Genomic DNA, 19,744 nt, shown 5'->3' on the forward strand with positions numbered 1-19,744 from the left:
TGGTCTCCATTTTTCCCCAATCCCTCCCCTTTTTTTCATCATGGGAGTTAGGGGCAGTGGGGAGAGGGAACAACTCTGACTTCCCATTGGGGCCTTTTCATAAATACACAACGTGACCATCTTTTAAGGATGTCTGACTTTTAATTATGGGACTTAATTCGTTTCGTGGGAGCACTTTGCGACTGACCAATTGGTGGATGTTCATCACTGCAGACTCTTCCTGGCCACTCCAATTGTCTTGCCACAATCTTGACGTGAATCCAAAGGAGGCCTGCAGTGCAAAATCCAGAATAACACAAACCATTAAAAAGTGTTCCTTCATAGAAGATCCAATTTATTGTGAAATTCATGTATCTCAAAGATACCTGGACATTTTCATGACCCATGTTTGTGAAATTTGACAAGGGGCACCTTTCAGATGACATGGCATTTATCCAGGTCCATAAACATTGTGCTCCTCGGGACCAACCCCTTCTGACCCCATTTCTGACAAATATTTTGAAAGATAAGAAAATAGCCTATAGGTGGAGAAAGGTAGTGGGATTGAAGGTTTCTTATCAGCAGAAGTGGGCGGCTGTTATTTCTGAATAACACAAAAGAAGAAATATTGAACTTAAACAACTGTAGAAATATAAAAGGCAGTCTGAATAACTGGCATACATTTTAGTTACTAGGTAAGGAAAGGCAATAAAAGACTCATGACATAGTTAAGAAAAAACCTTTATAATAAAGGTTAATAAAAATGGATTTTGAGGATGTGGCACTGAAGCTATGATCTGGGACTAAGCCTCACTGATATCAATGGGACTTCCTGGGACTAAGTAGAGATACAGGACTGTGGTGTGAATGTGAGAAGGTTTCATAATCTGCCTAAGAGGAGTAGAGTAGTTAGAGAAAGAACCAATATTATATTTATTCATTTGTTTAAAAAGCATTCAATGCATGGAAAAAAACAAAATTGGGGAAGGTATATTTTTCATCATCAGAGTAAAAAAACCAAAGCATCACTATTTTTGTTCTCAAATAAGGTACATTTGATACAAAACAAGAAAATAGAGATGCTGAAGGAAATGAAGGGACAAATAGGAGAGAATGGCTAATAGCTTGTGTCCATGTTTTGAATGTCAGATGTATTTTTTCAAGATGTTTCAGAATATAATGTTTGAATAAGTGCATATATAGACAGAACAAGGAACTGAATAAGAAAACATATAATAAATTTCCTATTGGGTTCCTGGATGCATTAGAGGCTTTTACAGCATAAGGACAATGGATGGGTTTTGCACTCAAAATGAAGAGATTGTACTTGTTTTTCTGCACTACATCATAACTACTTCAGAACAGACAAAATTTATTCCTTCATGTGATGCTTCCTCCATCCCTTTTTAGTTCATTATTTCTTATTTTGTGTAATTATTTGTTGTCATATTAACTGTGAAATTCAAATAATTTACAAAAATATGTAATTAAAAAAAATTCCTGCCCCTTGGCAAACGAACAGAAAGAAGTTTCCAAATTCAGAGTTTATTTGAATGTGGACCTAAGCTGTGTCCTTCTGATCTGGGCTACCATTTTGCCTTTTTCTTCACACACACCTCCAGAAATCTTATACCTTTCTTCTGCTGCTGTATCCTTGAAATGTTGGCTGAAGGTCTCCTTTTCTTTCTCTTTCCATCATATCTGGCATCCACTCCTGTCAAATCCCCTTTACAGTGGTGAAATTTCAACAGCGGTATGTGTTCCCCATTCACTTCAGTGGCTCAATGATAACATACTGGTGGAACTCGGACCTTGAGTTTAACGTCTACGTGAAAAAAGGCGCACAAAGAAAGGTAATTGTTACCACCAAAAAGGTTTTTCTGGATGAAGCAGATAATCTAGATCCATTTGAATCAGGCTTTAAACATCATTGTAGGACTGAAACAGCTTTGGCCTCCTTAGTTGATGATGTACACTAGGAACTAGATGGGGGAAGTATGTTCCTGTTGGTTCTGCTGGATCTCTCAGCAGCTTTCAGTAACATTGGCCATGGTATCCTTCTGGATCACTTAACCAGGATGGGACTTGAGGGCAGCATTTGATGGTGGTTCGGGTCTTATCTGGAGGGCCAGTTCCAGAAGGTGGTGCTGGGGCACTCCTGTTTGTCATCTTGTAGTGATGGCCACCAATTTGGGTGGCTTTAAAAAGGGGTTAGACAGATTCCTGCAGGAGAAAGTGTCAGGGTTCCACCTATGACCTGGACCCCCTGAGCAACTCCTTAAGGGTCTCTTGCCCCCTTAAGAGTCCCACCTTCCTTTTTTAAAACTTCCCCTTCCCAATAACGCAGGGTTTAGGTTGTAGCTGTGGGGTGATTGACACACCAGACACTTGGGGTTGTTAAGGAAATATCCAGTTCACTGGTAAATTTAAAGCAAGCAATCACAACTATAGGTATTTGCACAATGGAGCTGAGTGATGCAAAAGGCCTTAAAAGAAAATAAAAGTTGCAAAATGGAAGTTCCTTTGCTCTAGCTGTACTTAGACTTCTCTAGGCTGCTTCTTCCTGCCTCTTCAGGCTCTGATCTCCTGACTCTGGTCTTACTCTCTGCTCTTTCTGACTATCTCTTTTTATATTCTCCTCCCTCAAAACCAAAAAGTACTGCTTCAAACCTGAAGAAATGAAATTTAACCGGAGAAATGAAACTGAAATTTAACCAGGGAAATGAAACTACTCCTCTTAGGGATACCCCCCCCCCAACAAAAAATTCTAGGTCTGACCTTTTTCCTTGTCTCAGTAGACCTCAGACCTTCACAGAAGGCTATCAATGGCTACTAGTCCTAATGGCTATATGCTACCTCTAGTGTCAGAGGCAGTAAGCCTCTGTACATCAGTTGCTGGGGAACATGGACGGGTGGGTACTGTTGCACTCATGTCCTGCTTGTGGATTTCCCATGGGCAGCTGGTTAGCCACGGTGTGAACAGAATGCTGGACTAGATGGAGCTTTGGTCTGATCCAACATGGCTCTTCAAGTTCTGCACCTAGGAAAAAGAAACCAAATGCCCAGTTACAAGATGGGGGATACATAGCTCAACAACACTACAAGTGAGAAGGATCTTGGAATTGTTGTTGATCACAAGCTGAATATGAGCCAACAAGGTGATGTGGCTGCAAAAAAGGCAAATGCTCTTTTGGGCTGCATTAATAGAAGCATAGCTTCCAAATCCCAGGAAGTACTAGTTCCCCTTTACTCAGCACTGGTTAGGCCTCAACTGGAGTACTGTGTCCAGTTCGGGGCACCACATTTTAAGAAGGATGCAGACAAACTGGAGGAGAGGGTTCAGAGGAGGGCAACAAAGATGATCAGGGGACTGGAAACAAAGCCCTATGATGAGAGACTGAAAGAACTGGGCAGGTTTAGCCTTGAGAAGAGAAGACTGAGGGGAAATAGGATAGCACTCTTCAAGTCCTTAAAAGGTTGTCCCAGCGAGGAAGGCCAGGATCTCTTCTCGATCATCCCAGAATGCAGAACACGGAATAATGGGCTCAAGTGACAGGAAGCCAGATTCCGGCTGTCCTGACTGTCAGAGCAATACGACAATGGTACCAATTCCCTAGGGAGGTGGTGGGCTCTCCCACACTGGAGGCATTCAAGATGAGGCTGGACAGCCATCTGTCAGGAATGCTGTGACTTGGATTCCTGCATTGAGCAGGAGGTTGGACTCGATGGCCTTGTAGGCCCCTTCCAACCCTACTATTCTGTGATTCTATGATTCTTCTTATGTTCTTATGGCCATTGGGATCCCACAGAGTTCTGTCTTCTCCCCATGCTGTTTAACACCTACATAAAACCACTGGGAGAGGTTGCTGGGGCTTGGGCATATGGTGCTGTATGCTGATGACACCCAAGTCTGCACAGGTGATGGCTGTTGCCAAGATTGCAGTTGCAGAGCTCCGGGTGGTGTGCCAGGTGCATTATTTTCCTTGAAACTTCAGATTTGGCTCTAGTTACTCCTTATTTGTACTTCTGCAATGCATTGTATGGCGACCTGCCTTTGAAAAGTGTTCAGAAACTGTGTTTGGTCCAAAATGCTGCAGCCAGACTGCTGACCAGAGCAGGTTATAGGGAGCATGTGACTCCCTTCTGGCAAGGACTGCATTGCCTTGCAGTTTGTTTTTATCCAATTCTAACTGCTGTTTCTTACCTTTAAATCCCTAAATGGCTTAAAACAAGAGTGTTTGAAGGACTGCCTTCCCCAACGTGAGCCTTCTTGGGCATGAAGATCTGCAAGTGAAGCTCGCTGCTGTGTTCTACCAATGTCAGAGGATATTTATTTATTTATTATTAAATTTATTAATCTCCCATCTGGCTGGTCACCCAGCCACTCTGGGCGATGTACAACATACAATAAAAACAGTTTAAAACAATAAAATTCTACAATAAAAACATTTTCTAAAATACCCTAACCCACCCCAAATGCCTACCTGAACAACAATGTTTTTAATGCACGACGGAAGCTCATTAAAGAGGGGGCATGACGGAGTTCCCTAGGGAGGGAGTTCCACAGAGTGGGGGCCACCACAGAAAAGGCCCTCTCCCTCGTCCCCACCAGTCTAGCTGTCCTGGCTGATGGGACAGAGAGAAGGCCATCCGAGGCTGAACTTCTTAAGCGGCCTGTCTGGTGCTGCTGGAGGCGCTCCTTAAGATAGGCTGGGCCGGAACCATATAGGGTTTTAAAGGTCAAAACCAACACCTTGAATTTGGCCCGGAAAACAACTGGTAACCAGTGCAACTCCTTCAGCACTGGAGTGATGTGATCTCGCCGGCGGCTGCCTTTAATCAGGCGAGCCGCCGCGTTCTGTACCAGCTGCAGTTTCCGAACCGTCTTCAAGAGTAACCCCACGTAGAGCGCATTACAGTAGTCTAAACGAGAGGAGACCAGGACATGTACTACCGATGGAAGCAGATGGTCGGGAAGGAAGGGGCGCAGCCGCCGTATCAGATGGAGTTGATACAATGCTGTCCGGCTCACAGCTGACACCTGAGCCTCCATGGACAGCTGGGAGTCCAAAATGACCCCCAGGCTGCGGACCTGGTCTTTCAAGGGTAGCCGTACCCCATTCAACACCAGGTCAACATCCCCCAGCCTCCTCTTGTCTCCCACCAAAAGTACCTCGGTCTTGTCAGGGTTCAGCTTCAGCCTATTCCTCCCCATCCAGCCACTCACCGTCTCCAGACATTTGGACAGGGATTCTACGGCCAACCTTGGTGAAGATTTAAACGAGAGGTAGAGCTGCGTGTCATCCGCATATTGATGACACTGCACCCCAAACCTCCTGATGATAGCCCCCAGCGGCTTCACATAGATGTTAAATAGCATCGGGGAGAGGATGGAACCCTGTGGCACCCCACAAGTAAGTGGCCACGGGTCCGAAACCTCCTCTCCCAGTGCTACCCTCTGGTACCTGCCGGAGAGGAAGGACCGGAACCACCACAATACGGTGTCCCCAATGCCCAACCCCTCCAGGCGGTCCAGGAGGATACCGTGGTCAACGGTATCGAAAGCCGCTGAGAGGTCGAGGAGAACAAGGAAGGAGCATTCACCCCTATCCAGAGCCCTCCTCATATCATCTACCAAGGCGACCAAGGCCATTTCTGTCCCATGCCCAAGCCTGAAGCCCGACTGAAATGGGTCTAGATAATCAGTTTCTTCCAAGTGTGCCTTCAACTGCACCGCCACCACCCGCTCAGTCACCTTGCCCCAAAATGGCAGATTTGAGACTGGGCGAAAGTTGTTCAAAACTTGAGGTTCCAAGGAGGGCTTCTTTAAGAGCGGTCTTATCACTGCCTCCTTGAGGGCTGATGGCATCACTCCCTCCTCAAGGGAGGCGTTCACCACCGCCTTGATCCCCTCAGCCAGTCTCTCTCTGCAGCTCATAATGAGCCAAGATGGGCAAGGATCAAGTAAGCAGGTGGTCGGCCGTACCGATGAAAGCACCTTGTCCACTTCATCAGGAGGAAGAAGCTGGAACCGATCCCACAAAACCGGTTTGCCACAGGCCGCCTCTTGCTCACTAACTGTATTCACAGCGTGCAGAGTAACACACCTAATCAGATCAATTTTATCTGCAAAGTGCCTTGCCAAGGCCTCACAGGAGGCCTTAGAATGCTCCAGTGGTTCCGGAGCCACAGGACCGACCAGGCTCCGGACCACTTGGAACAGCCTCCTGGGACAGCACTCTGCGGATGCGATGGAGACAGCATAATATTCCTTTTTTGCTGCCTTCACCGCCACATGATAGGCTGAAGATACAGCTCTAGCCCGTGTCTGATCATCTTTGGAGCGAGACTTCCGCCACTGGCGCTCTAGCCGTCTCACCTCCTGCTTCAGAGCTCGTAACCGCGGATTGAACCATGGTGCAGTCCGAGCCCTGTTCAGGGGGAGAGGGCGTTTCGGAGCCACCTGATCTAACGCCCCAGTGATTGCGGCATTCCAGCCACCCACCAGCGTCTCGACCGAGTGGCCGTTGGCATGCCCCAGAGAATCCCCAAGCGCATTCAGGAATCCATTTGGATCCATAAGATGCCTGGGGCGGACTATTTTAATGGGTCCTCCACCCCTGCGGAGGGGTTGTGAAACCAAGAAGTCCAACCTCACCAGATAGTGATCTGACCATGACAAGGGGGTGGTGGATATACCCCCGACTTCCAGATCACTCCCCACTTCTCCAGAAACAAACACAAGGTCTAGTGCATGACCGGCTACATCTGCATTTGGTGTGAACACATGAGAGGGCCTTTCCTGTAGCTAGATGTTGAATTCCCTCCCTTGGGAGGTGTGTCTCTCCTCTTCAATGGCATTCCTCTGAGGCGGCAAAATGTGTTCTTTTCCGGCTAGCTCTCACCCTAATGGTTGCTTTTACTTGGATACATTTCATATTTGTTGCTTACTGATATTGTTTATGCTGTCTTTGTTTTGGGTGCTGTTTTACCTTTTCGTGTGTGTCTAACGGTATATTTTTGATATGTTTTATTTTGTCTTTTGATGTTTTGGTTATTAGCTCCCTTGAGCACCGTATTGTTGGAAAGGCAGGATAGCAATGTTCTTAATGAATATTTACTTCTTGATTATTTTTCTGTGAACCCTTTGGCACTACCTAATTGACAACATTCCCTTCCCTCAGTGAAGTTGCACTGTAAACATGCTGTCAGCTTTGTTTTCTGAGAAGCTGGAATGTTTGAAACATCCCATACCAGCTCAGCCCATTTTGGTTAGAGGCTTCACCACCATAAACACAATGCAGTACAGAATATGTAATGACACCCTCCTGTCTTCCTCTGCCTTCAGCCTCTGCTGGTTGGCTCAGCAGCTTTTCCACTGCGAGACATAATTCAGTCTGAGCAACTAATGGTCAGCCGTGAATTGCCTGTGCAAGAAGATGGTGTTCCAGCCCAGCTAGGGCCTTTAAAGGTACATAACACACTTCTGTACTGTTCTACATTTTGTCTCTTCTCTTGATGGAATACTTGGGTTGGTTCTTCACGGCCTGAGGTTGGTTCTTCAATTCCAGAGTCTTAAGAATAAAAGAAGAGCCCCGAGGTTGGATCAGAACGAGGATCCATCTAGTCCAGCATCCTGTTCACACAATGGCTAACCAACTGCCTTAATTGTGAAATCATCATATCATCTAACCATTCAGAATTTATATTGATGTGGTTCTAGGACAGAAGTGGGCAACTTGTGGGCCTCCAGATGTTTGGGCCTACAATTCACTTTATCCTCTACCATTGGCTGTGCTTGCTAAGGCGGATGGTGGTTATTATTATTATTAAATTTATTAATCACCCATCTGGCTGGTCACCCAGCCACTCTGGGCGATGTACAACATACAATAAAACAGTTTAAAACAATAAAATTCTACAATAAAAACATTTTCTAAAATACCCTAACCCACCCCAAATGCCTGCCTGAACAACCACGACGGAAGCTCATTAAAGAGGGGGCATGACGGAGTTCCCTAGGGAGGGAGTTCCACAGAGTGGGGGCCACCACAGAAAATGTTTTTTCTGTTTTTTCACCACAGAATGTTTTTTCACCACAGAATGTTTTGGCCTACACCACTGGTTGTAGGCCAAAACATCTGGACGGTCACAAGTGGCCCAGCAAAGGCATATCAGCATATTTTTCTACTAGGAATTTACCTAGGTTTTGTTGCTGGAATTGCCACTAGATGAATCCCTACAGCTTTAGCATTTGCACTTGTCCAGCGGCAGTTGGTTCAGTTTCTGCTGTAAGATCTATCAGTAGCTTTACGATCTCCAGAACAGCTCTGCCAAGCAGGGCTGTGAACCTTCTGAAGCTGTGCTCCTCTCAGTTTTGTGGCTCATACTCATGAATCAAGGATGTGCACTTCCCATAAAGTTGTTCTCATGGGTGGCTAAAGAATCAACTTAATCTTGTTACCTCCTGTAATTGCTGGAGAAAGCCCTGTGTGTCTGCCACAGAACCCTTCCACCCTCCACATTGCAGAGGATTCTGGGGCATCTTCCAGGTTCCACATTCTGACCACACAGAGCACTGGCCAGACCTGTTGGGCCTCTCCTGCACTTCTAGTATATAGAAGGCACAACCTAGAGTACACCCAACACTCTCCTACTGGTACACAACAGAAGGCAAGATGAGTGGTAGTGGGCAAGGTGTCTTACAGGGAAGCTCGTTTGCAAGTACTGATCTTGCCGTTGCTTGCCAAGGGCACTTCCAAGCTTCCAAGGGGTTCTCCGGACCACAGTTTGAAAATGGCATTTATACAAGGTTTTACTCTTAAGCGAGAGCAGGTAACCTGATCTGTCTACCTTTATGGGCAGGTGTCATTGGAGCTTGCGGCTGACAACAAAGACTTCTCCAGCGCCAATGCCAGGGCAGTGAACCTGGCACCACAGGCTCCAGTTTACTCTGCGAGGAGCCCTGGGGTAAAGTTTCCAGATGTCGACAAGAGCACCATCCCGGCCGAAAGCCCTCAGCTCTTGAAACAAAGCCATTGCCAGTTCTCAAAGAGAACCCAAGAACCTTCGCCTGCAGCTCCAAAAAAGTCTAGTGTGGATGTGTGTCAGCCATCTGTATCCACCTCTGTGTCCCGCAACCTCATGACCCAGCTGAGTGCATCTGAAGAGGAAGGCTTGCTGTTGCATGTCCTCCTGATGGTCCCTGAAGGGCAGGTTTTTGTTCCCCGACACGCTGGGCTCCACGGCTCTTGTAACATGTATCTAAACTGTAAACTCTTCAGCACGGAAGAAGCCACAAGGTCTGCTGTCATATGGGGGACCACGCAACCCACCTTCCATTTTTCCCAGGCAAGTGAAGGTTTTCCTTTCAAGTGCTGTCAAAACCTATAACTAAACTGTAGGAAGCAAGCTGGTAATATTAGTCCTCACCATTTAAATTCCACTCCTTGAAATCATGCGGTTGGTCATCATGAGGTCAGGGAACAAAATACAGACTCGGAGCTTATTATTTGCCTCCAGCTTTTAAGCAGAAAGGCCAATTTCTGTGTTTCCAAGGGACACTCAATTGTCCAGACAGTGCTCCAGGGGCCAGAATATATTTTGCCACCCAAACCATCCCTCTTGTGGCTGGCCAGATCCTGTAATATGGTCACCACTTCTAAGCAGCGAAGGGCACTTAGGGTATGCCCAGGTCAATGTAAACAAAACCTAGAGAGTGACATAAGTGTGCAATATATCTCCTACAACTTATAGGGCAGCCTATACTCTTACTAAATATATAAGTAAATACATTTAACATTTGAAACCCATCAGCAGACATTTTACTGCACCTTGATTAAAAGTTGGTAAGCTTGCTACTGGGCAGAATAAAATTGCTTTGTTGGGTCTGGCCCAAAGGCCACCATTTTGCTGTGTGTTTACTGTTTTTCATGTTATCATCCTTATTTATATGATTGTAAAGGTAAAACAAAGAACTGTATATACAGGCTGCTCTACTAACAGTCTGATCAAATCTCTAGGTAACTCCTATTTCATTGACATCTAAACATCTGGACAGGCTGAAGAACAATGTCATGGTGATAGAGGTTTGGAATAAGGTGCATGGCCCTGGAGGAGACAGACTGCTAGGACTGGTAAAGCTCCCACTACATCAGTTCTATGTTTCATTCAGGTAAAGAGTCTTCCTTTGTTTTAAAGTTCTTTTTTTTTTTTTACTAGTTTGTGGCATATTCACTTTGTATATTTTCTTCTTTCAATGGTCAAGGAATACTGATCATTCCCGCAAAATCGAATTGTTTGCCCCACTAGGGAGATTATTTACCCCCCATACCTGTCCCAGTGGCTCAGTTTGGGCTAAAATACATCATTCTCAGTTAAGAGACAGTAACATGCACCATTCCGTTTACGTTCACAATTGGGTGGACCCAGTTTGAACCCAGGTTTCTTGTGCCTGTCAATGGCATCACATGGGTTCTCCATCAGATATCCACCACAACGCTGTTGAGTGGCAAGGCCTTGAAGACTCACACAGCTAATCTATATTAAAAATACTGATAGCATAAACAGGAAGTCTAGGAACTCCATAGCGAATCTCAGTGTAAAATGCACAGGATACCAGCTTCCCTGAATTTTAAAACCAGTAAGTTTCTAGTGCCCATGACTGAGGGAATACACCAGGGCTGTGCAACCTGCAGCCCTCAACCTGATTTCAAAAGCCCTCTGCAAACTGTCTTTTGCCCAGCAACCTGCTAGATGGGGAGGAAGAGTGAGAGGGAACAAGTAAAGGAGGTGTGAGAAAGAGTTAGAGAAACAGAAAAGGGCTGGCCATGCCCACCACTGGCTTCAGCCCCGGCCAGTATGTTGCCCCCATCAGATACGCCCAAGGGAATGTGACCCTCAATAGGAAAAAAGGTTCCCTGACCCTTGAATAAATCATGAAAATGTGGGTATTTTTTGCTGTAGATGAAAGTGCCTGGTCAGGAAATTAGACTTCTGAGTACAGTATGCTTCCCAGTATTTCATGTGTGTCTAGCATTTCCCCCGCGTTTCCTGTAAAACACAGACCAAAATATTCTAGAATCTCCTTCCTATTAATCACCACCCTACAATTACAACAAAACCAATTTTATAACCAGCATTCTTTATATAAAAGGCACTCACATCACTTGGCCAGGCTGCAGTTCTGATGTGGGAAAGCATCAAAAAATGACCAGGGAGGCTGACTGACTTCCTGGGCTGGCCTTTCTTCACAGGGTGGGGTACCCAAGATGATGCCTTTTTGTGTTTTTCTTGCATATTGGCATATATTATGTTAATTCTTAAAAGAACATAGAAAATAAAAATACAACATTTAAATATACTGAAATGTCAAGTGCACCACAGCCCCAAGAACGGCTCTCACTGGATCTCCCCCTCCTTTTCCACATCTGTATGTGGAATTTCCCTCCCTGCAAGAGACCTCCTGGAGCTCAAGGGCACGTGGTCTGTGGGGTGGTGAATTAGTACGTGGGAACATACTGTGAACTGGCCCCGTTACCCTGTCTCTGTCTCCTCCCTCTCCAGGGACCCCAAGATTTCCAATCTCCTGCTTCAGGCTCAGTACCCAGTGCTGGCCGTGGATGGCTCTGTGCCCGTGGTTGATGTCTTTGCTGGCAACAAAAGCGGGAACCTGAAGGTCATTCTGGCCATGGGTTCTGCCGACCAGGTCGTGGCGCTGCAGAGGCTCAAGAACGAAGAAGGGATGGCGCCTCCTGTCGTGCTGCGCCCTCCGCATTCTCTGGATCCTCTTGCTGCGCCTCTTCCAAAGGTATTTTCAGGGAACTCTTGGGCATCTCTTGTGCCTGCAGAGAGGTGTTTGCTGTGGCTGCCCTCAAACCGTACAACTCCCTTTCCCTAGAGACCCACCAAAGGCTGAGCCTTGATGAGTGTCCAAGGACATTGCCTTTGGGATGGGTTTGATGGCAGGAAAGTAAAGCATTTAGAATCATACGCCAGGCAGCTCTGTCTCTGCTGACCTTCCCCCGGCAGGCATTTCATTCAAGCAGGGCTTTGGCATGTAAGCTGGTCTGTTGGTTTGGGTGCTTTTTTTATTGTGTTTTTCTTGTGTTTTTCACTGTGATTTTAATGTGTTCAGCCAAGTTTTTATTTCAAATTTGTTTAGTTCTTATGCTCGTAAGCCACCTTGAGTGCCATTTTCTTGGTAGAAAGGTGTGGTACAAATCAAATAAATTGGGCTGTTTTATGTATGGTATAATGTATTGCTACCTACCCAGAAAATCTGAGATTGGACAACCTAATTACTGTAGATGAGATTCCCACCCCCACATCCCCCATTTCTTCCCTCTTTCAGAGATTCCATTTTGTTTTAAACAGATAGTTTTTTGCTCAGTAGCCAACCAGACTTTTGCAAATACATCAGACTAAAAACATAGAGCAAGAAAGATACATATTTATGTCTTATTTAGCCGTCAGACCGAGAACAGGAAGGCCTGATGGAGCATGTCTTTGAGATCCACATTGAGAGTGTTAAAGGGCTCACTCCCCTCCAGTCCACCGTCTGGGGAGAGGCTGACTGTTACGTGCAGTACCACTTTCCAGTTCAGGAGTTGGAATCTGACGTGCTACGTGGGAAAGAGTTATATGAGAGCGGTAGGTTTGGTTTGTGGAAATGCCACTGGTCAGCCAGTTTGGTCATTGGTTCCTGAATATCTTTAATCTTTAATTTAATCTTTAATGAGCTTCCGCCATGCATTAAAAACGTGGTTGTTCAGGCAGGCATTTGAGGTGGGTTAGGGTATTTTAGAAAATGTTTTTATTGTAGAATTTTATTGTTTTAAACTGTTTTATTATATGTTGTACATCGCCCAGAGCGGCTGGGTGATCAGCCAGATGGGCGATAAATAAATTTAATAAATACATACATACGTACTATTTCCAGCTTCTTAAATGAAATTGCTGTGGTGATAAATAAACAAATGTGTCATTGAGTTTCAAAAATAAAATGAAATTAACCATCAAGAATAGGAATAGCCATGGCTTATTAACCAAAGCCATGTTCTCAGCAACAGTGAATTTGGTTTCATACTCCATATACCTGACTCCTCTTCTGTTTGCATTCAAAGGGGACCAAGGGTGGTGTTGGTGTATGGAACCTCTTTCTGAGTAGCTTGTTCATGAGAACGTTGCCAAAATACTAGGTTGCCATCCTGCCATTCCAGGGCACAGAGGTCCTCCACCTGAACCACCATGTGCTACCATTCTAGCCTTTCAACTAAATTTAACCATTTAACCTTAACCTCCTGTAATCACTGTAAGCCCGTTTAAAAACAAAAAAATTGCTCTGCTTCCTGAAGGAAATGAAAATCCATGCTCCTGATGGGCAAAGGAAGGCAAGGAGTCCTGTGAAGGACCCCATTCACAGACATGTCAAACTGTACTTAGAAACAAGCTAAGGGCCAATATAAATTGCCAAACACAGATAGACTGGGTTAGCACGACATGCTATCCAACAATGGTTTATTTTCCCAAAGAAACCATCGTTGGTTGGTATGTTGTGCGAACCCAGACCATGCCTCTCAGCGTGGGTTGTTTTTCCCAAACAACCCACCCTGAGAACCCACGGTCTGCAGTGGAGGTTAACTTACAATGGGTTGGCGTGTCGTAAAAAAAAAAAAGGCACCCAGCCCCGATCACAACTGCGATCAGAGCCAGGAAGGGAGACTTGGCAGCAGACCCTCCCTGTTTGCCACCAGGTCCACTGGGATGCGGGCTGGAGGGGGAAGGGGATGATCAGGCAAACAACCCACTCACAGTGGGTTGTTTGCCCAATTGTGTGGCGGGGTTGCCCGCCACCCACAGTGGGTTGTTCACTAAACCATAGGTTAGCGTGACATGTGAACAGGCCCATAATGACCTGATTCGCACGACAGCCCACCATAACTTAATTTACTGTGGGGTTTGTCATGTTGTGCCAGATGCCTGCAAGCAACATTTTTGTGTGGTGTCGATAGGCACCTAGATTGCTGTGGCTTGTGTCATGCGAACCCAGGCAACAAGGGTTGTTTGAGGGTTTGTTGTTGTTCAGTCGTTCAGTCGTGTCCGACTCTTCGTGACCCCATGGACCATAGCACGCCAGGCCTTCCTGTCCTGTGCTCTCTCCTGGAGTGTGCTCAAGTTCATATTCATTGCATTGGTGATGCTATCTAGCTATCTCATCCTCTGTCGTCCCCTTCTCCTTTTGCCTTCAGTCTTTCCCAGCATCAGGGTCTTTTCCAGAGAGTTTTCTCTTCGCATTAGGTGGCCAAAATATTTGAGCTTCAGTTTCAATATCTGTCCTTCCAATGAGCGCTCAGGGTTGATTTCCTTTAGGATGGACTGATTTGACCTCCTTGCAGTCCAGGGGACTCATAAGAGTCTTCTCCAGCACCACAGTTCGAAAGCATCAATTCTTCGGCGCTCAGCCTTCCTTATAGTCCATGTTTGAGGGTTAGACAACCCTCAAATAACCCATGGCCTGTGTTTGGGTTATTTAACGGTTGTCTAACCCTCAAACATGGTTTGTTAACTGGCATGAGGCAACAGGCCCTGCAGGTAAATTAACCCATGGTAGGCTGTCGTGATGTGTGAACAGGCCCAATGTCAATGAGTCTGAATTATACTCAGGAAGGGATTTTCTCTTAGGTCACCTTGGCTAGTGACTGAAACCTGGCTGGGTTTTACTTTCCTTCAATCAGCTGGCACTTGTCACTCTGTAATCCTTCTTCCACAAGGCACCTGCTCTCATCTTGTGGCCAGTGTTGTGTAGTAGATGAGGTGCTGGACTTGGAGGTAAGACACCGCAGTCCAAACACCCTATTCACCGTGAAGCTCACTAGATGACTTTGGACCAATCATTCCCTCTCAGCCAAAGCTGAAGATTGCAGCGAGGATAAGATGGGGAGGGGACAATCTATCTGTGCCACCTTGAACTCCTTGGAAGAATGTCAGCAGGAAATATATGTAAATAACTTTGGCCTCTGATGGCCTGTATCACGTAGTTTGATCTCTTCCCACAAGCCCCTGAAGTTTCCTTCAGCTTTTCCCTAAAAAAAGGATTCTTGAAGAATTCCCCCAGGCCCAGTGGCACACTGGTTCTAGATCCGTGTTGGGTGTCATATGGGCCATTCTCATTTGCCATGTGAGTCTTTAATCAGCGTTTCTTTTTTTCCACAGGCCTTGCCTTAAAGCCTTTCCGCTCAGCAACTACCTTGTGCATCCCTGACCCTACTTTCAGTGACGAGCATCACCACTCCTTGTTGGTCCCTGCTGATGTCCCTGTCCAGCGGCTGCTGCTCAGTGCTTTCTCTGCACAAGGCTTAGGAGGAGGAGGAGGAATTCAGTTTGAGATCTGGTGCAGGTACGTCCCACTGTACTTTGCCATCTCCCCACCACACCCCCTGTGAGAGGCAATGAACAGGAGGTTGACCTAATAGATGCCAGGCGCAGGCATAGAGCAAAGAGAGAGAAGGCAGAGGCGGAACTTAGACGGTCTACCCGATTGTCCTTGCGTGAGAAGCTGCGCTTAGAGGCTTCACGTAGTAAATCCCATTTAGATCCCCTGAAGGCATTCCTTGTAGACAGAGAGTTTCTCTGAGAATTTGCATCTGTATGACCCTGTAAAGTAATAGATTAAAAGTTGTAGGCTGAAGCCTCTTGTCTGTGTATGTTTGGGCATTGAAGTGAAGTGGGGGCTAAGGGAATCTTGGCACTCTGTTCATCCTCTGAGAGCCTCCCTTGGGTCCCCCAGCCATCCGAGGTTAGGCAGGTGGTGATCTGAGAGAGGGCCTTTCCCATTATGGCAGCCGCTTATGGAATGCTCTCCCCAACAAAGCTTCCGTTGCACCAACAGTGTTGTCCTTTTGGTGCCAGCCCAAGACTTTGCCCAGGCATAGCAGCCTGTGTTATATCTGGTTTTAGTTTTATAGTAGAGTTCTGCTTGAAGAACGTATTGAAGATTGAAGAACGTATTGAAGAACATAGGGAAAACCACTAAACCATTCAGGTATGACCTAAATCATATCCCTTATGAATATACAGTGGAGGTGAGGAATAGATTTAAGGGATTAGACCTGATAGACAGGGTGCCTGAGGAACTATGGACGGAGGTCTGTAACGTTGTTCAGGAGGCAGCAACTCAATCCATCCCAAAGAAAAAGAAATGCAAGAAAGCCAAGTGGCTGTGTGATGAGGCTTTACAAGTAGCTGAGGAAAGAAGGGAAGCGAAAAGCAAGGGAGAAAGGGGAAGATATATCCAACTGAATGCAGAGTTCCAGAGAATAGCAAGGAGAGACAAGAAGGCTTTCTTAAATGAACAATGCAAAGAAATCGAAGAAAACAATAGAATGGGAAAGACTAGAGATCTCTTCAAGAAAATCGGAGATCTCAAGGGAACGTTTTGTGCAAAGACGGGCATGATAAAGGACAAAGAAGGCAGGGACCTAACAGAAGCAGATGAGATTAAGAAGAGGTGGAAAGAATACACAGAAGAACTATACAGGAAAGATCTGAATGTCCCTGATACCTATGATAGTGTGGTCAATGAACTTGAGCTGGACATCCTAGAGAGTGAAGTCAAGTGGGCCTTAGGAAGCATTACTAACAACAAAGCTAGCGGAGATGACAGTATTCCAGCTGAGTTATTTAAGATCCTAAAAGATGATGCTGTTAAAGTGCTGCACTCAATATGCCAACAAATTTGGAACACTCAACAATGGCCACAAGACTGGAAAAGGTCAGATTACATTCCAATTCCAAAGAAGGGCAATGCCAAAGAGTGTTCAAACTACCGTACAATTGCGCTCATTTCACATGCCAGCAAGGTCATGCTCAAAATCCTCCAAGCCAGGCTTCAGCAGCATGTGAACCAAGAACTACCGGAAGTACAAGCTGGGTTTCGAAGAGGCAGAGGAACTAGAGATCAAATCGCCAACATTCGCTGCATCATGGAGAAGCAAGAAAATTCCAGAAAAACGTCTCTTTCTGCTTCATTGACTACGCTAAAGCCTTTGATTGTGTGGATCACAGGAAACTGTGGCAAATTCTTCAAGACATGGGAGTACCAGACGACTTTACCTGTCTCCTGAGAAACCTGTACGAGGGTCAAGAAGCAACAGTAAGAACCGGACATGGAACAACCGATTGGTTCAAAATAGGGAAAGGAGTATGACAAGGCTGCATATTGTCACCCTGCTTATTTAACTTATATGCAGAGTACATCATGAGAAACGCCGGGCTGGATGAATCACAGTTCGGAATTAAGATTGCTGGGAGAATTATCAACAACCTCAGATACGCAGACGATACCACCCTAATGGCAGAAAGCGAAGAGGATCTCAAGAGCCTCTTGTTGAGGGTGAAAGAGGAGAGTGCAAATGCTGGTTTGAAACTCAACATTAAAAAAACGAAGATCATGGCATCTGGCCCCATCACTTCCTGGCATATAGAAGGGAAAGAAATGGAAGCAGTGACAGATTTTATTTTCTTGGGCTCCAAGATCACCTCAGATGGTGACTGTAGCCATGACATTAAAAGACGCTTGCTCCTTGGGAGGAAAGCTTTGGCAAACCTAGACAGCATAGTAAGAAGCAGAGACATCACCTTGCCAACAAAGGTTCGTATAATCAAAGCTATGGTTTTCCCAGCAGCAACGTGTGGCTGTGAGAGCTGGACTATAAGGAAGGCTGAGCGCCGAAGAATTGATGCTTTTGAACTGTGGTGCTGGAGAAGACTGTTACGAGTCCCCTGGACTGCAAGGAGGTCAAATCAGTCCATCCTAAAGGAAATCAACCCTGAGTGCTCATTGGAAGGACAGAGACTGAAGCTGAAGCTCAAATATTTTGGCCACCTAATGCGAAGAGAAAACTCCCTGGAAAAGACCCTGATGCTGGGAAAGACTAAAGGCAAAAGGAGAAGGGGACGGCAGAGGATGAGATGGCTACATAGCATCACCAATGCAATGAATATGGACCTGAGCACACTCCGGGAGAGAGCGGAGGACAGGAAGGCCTGGCGTGTTATGGTCCATGGTGTCGGACCATAGAGTCGGACACAACTGAACGAAACAACAACAACAAGAGTTCTGCTGGATTGTTTTTTGTGGCTGCTGGTTCTGTATTTTTATCTCCCTTTTTGTACTTTTTCTTGCCTATTTTAATTTTATTTATTTAAAATAATATTGTAATTTTATTATTGATTCTTCACTGCCCTGGGAGATTTATGTTGGAGGGTGGCCTAAATATTATTTTTTTTAAAATTTAGTGGCCACATGTCACTTTTGTACCCTATTTTGGGAGTTGCATTTTGTTTGAAACAGCTACCTTGTGACTCAGTTGCAATGTTGTAAACACAACATCACAGAGATGAGAATGACCTGGAAATGATCTAATTTGGAGCTGCATGGTATGGCCTGTGGGCTGCACTTCCCTCCTGGGAGTCATTCCCCTCCCCACATCCTTGTGTAGCTGCCATGTGGCATCTTTGTTTGTCAGCTGCTTATTTCGAGGAAAGAGCAAGGAAGCCTTTTTCTGGGCAAAGGTATTAAGAGGCAGGATGTGGGCTATGAACCCCATAGACTAATTTCCTGCAGCTTCAAGTAAGGCGTCTGCCTGCCTGTGCTCTCACCTGACGATGGGTCTGTCTAGTGCAGCCACAGCACCGGGTAGCCAGAACTTTCCTCATTGGGGATATCCTATCCAGCTGCAAGTCAGCTTGGAAGTAGGTGTGGCCAGGAAGCTGGGGACAGAAAGTGAAAGTGGAGCAGCAGCCAGGAGATGGCTTTTAAAACAGCCACGCAACGGGAGAGTATTGGGGCTGGAGGTGACATGGAGAGAGGAGGCAATGCTGAGCAGGTGGTCGAGAGAAGGGACCAGGGAGCGGAAACTTCTCCTGGTAGGGGAAAGGGCAGGAGATGGCCATCCTTGACCACAGGGAAGGATCTCCTTTAACGAAAGTATCCCTGACCTCTCTCTGCCCAGCCTTTTCTGGGAGATGGTTAGGGAGCGGACTCCACGGCCTTGCTGGATGGCTTCTTCTGTGCTGAGCTCTGACCTACCCAGCTTGTGACCTCCCACGCCAAATGCAGCCCACCAGCCATGTGTGCAAGCTCACCAGCCATGTGTACAAGCTCACCAGGGACTTGGGAATCTCCTGGTTTTGCTGTTTGTCTAGGGCAGTGGGGGCAGAACCTCTTTCAGCCTGAGGGCTGAGTTCAACTTCAGAGGCACTCTTGGGGGCCACATTCTAGTGGCAGGCGGGGCCCAAAATACCAGCCTGTTTCAGCTTAAAGCGCTTACTGCCAGTAACTAAGCCTTAGGAGAGGCATTTCAACCTTTTAAGGTGGGGAGGGTGCAAAAGCCGGGAAACCACCAGATGATTGGTGGCAGGAGAAAGGGCGTGGGCTGGACTAGAACCCCAGGAGGGCTGAATTTGGGCTCCAGGCCTGAGATGCAGCACCTCTGGTCTAGGACAACCTGGTGCCCTCCAGGTGTGTTGGACTTCAATTCCCGTAATCCCAGGGGGGGTTGTGGGAATTGGCCAGAGGATTATGGGAGTTGTAGTCCAATACATCTGGAGGGCACCAGGTTGGGGTAGGCTGGTCTAGGACTTAAGGGAGAAATAGAGCCCTTGCTTTGCAGGTAGAAGGTCCAGGTCCCATCTCTGGCATCTCCATTAAAAGATAGCAGGTGATGGGTGAGGCAGCCCGAATCTCTGGAGAAGCTGCTGCTAG

The 19,744-nt window shown here is 46.3% G+C and overlaps 1 protein-coding gene across 6 annotated transcripts in view; it reads left to right on the plus strand.

The window, feature by feature from the left end:
• The window catches only part of C2CD3 (C2 domain containing 3 centriole elongation regulator), an 86,486-nt gene that overhangs the window by 21,645 nt on the left and 45,097 nt on the right, over positions 1-19,744 (plus strand). For all 6 annotated transcript variants that reach the window (XM_084842350.1, XM_084842351.1, XM_084842352.1 and 3 more), the window contains 7 exons: positions 1,714-1,832; positions 7,328-7,450; positions 8,845-9,330; positions 10,002-10,153; positions 11,545-11,788; positions 12,447-12,630; positions 15,193-15,376. In XM_084842350.1, coding sequence (XP_084698476.1) covers positions 1,714-1,832; positions 7,328-7,450; positions 8,845-9,330; positions 10,002-10,153; positions 11,545-11,788; positions 12,447-12,630; positions 15,193-15,376 — 1,492 coding nt within the window. The remainder of the gene's footprint in view (positions 1-1,713; positions 1,833-7,327; positions 7,451-8,844; positions 9,331-10,001; positions 10,154-11,544; positions 11,789-12,446; positions 12,631-15,192; positions 15,377-19,744) is intronic.

Source organism: Heloderma suspectum, chromosome 3 (genome assembly GCF_057233095.1).
Source record: "Heloderma suspectum isolate Gila_16-S chromosome 3, 16-S_ref, whole genome shotgun sequence".
Lineage (NCBI taxonomy): Eukaryota > Metazoa > Chordata > Lepidosauria > Squamata > Helodermatidae > Heloderma > Heloderma suspectum.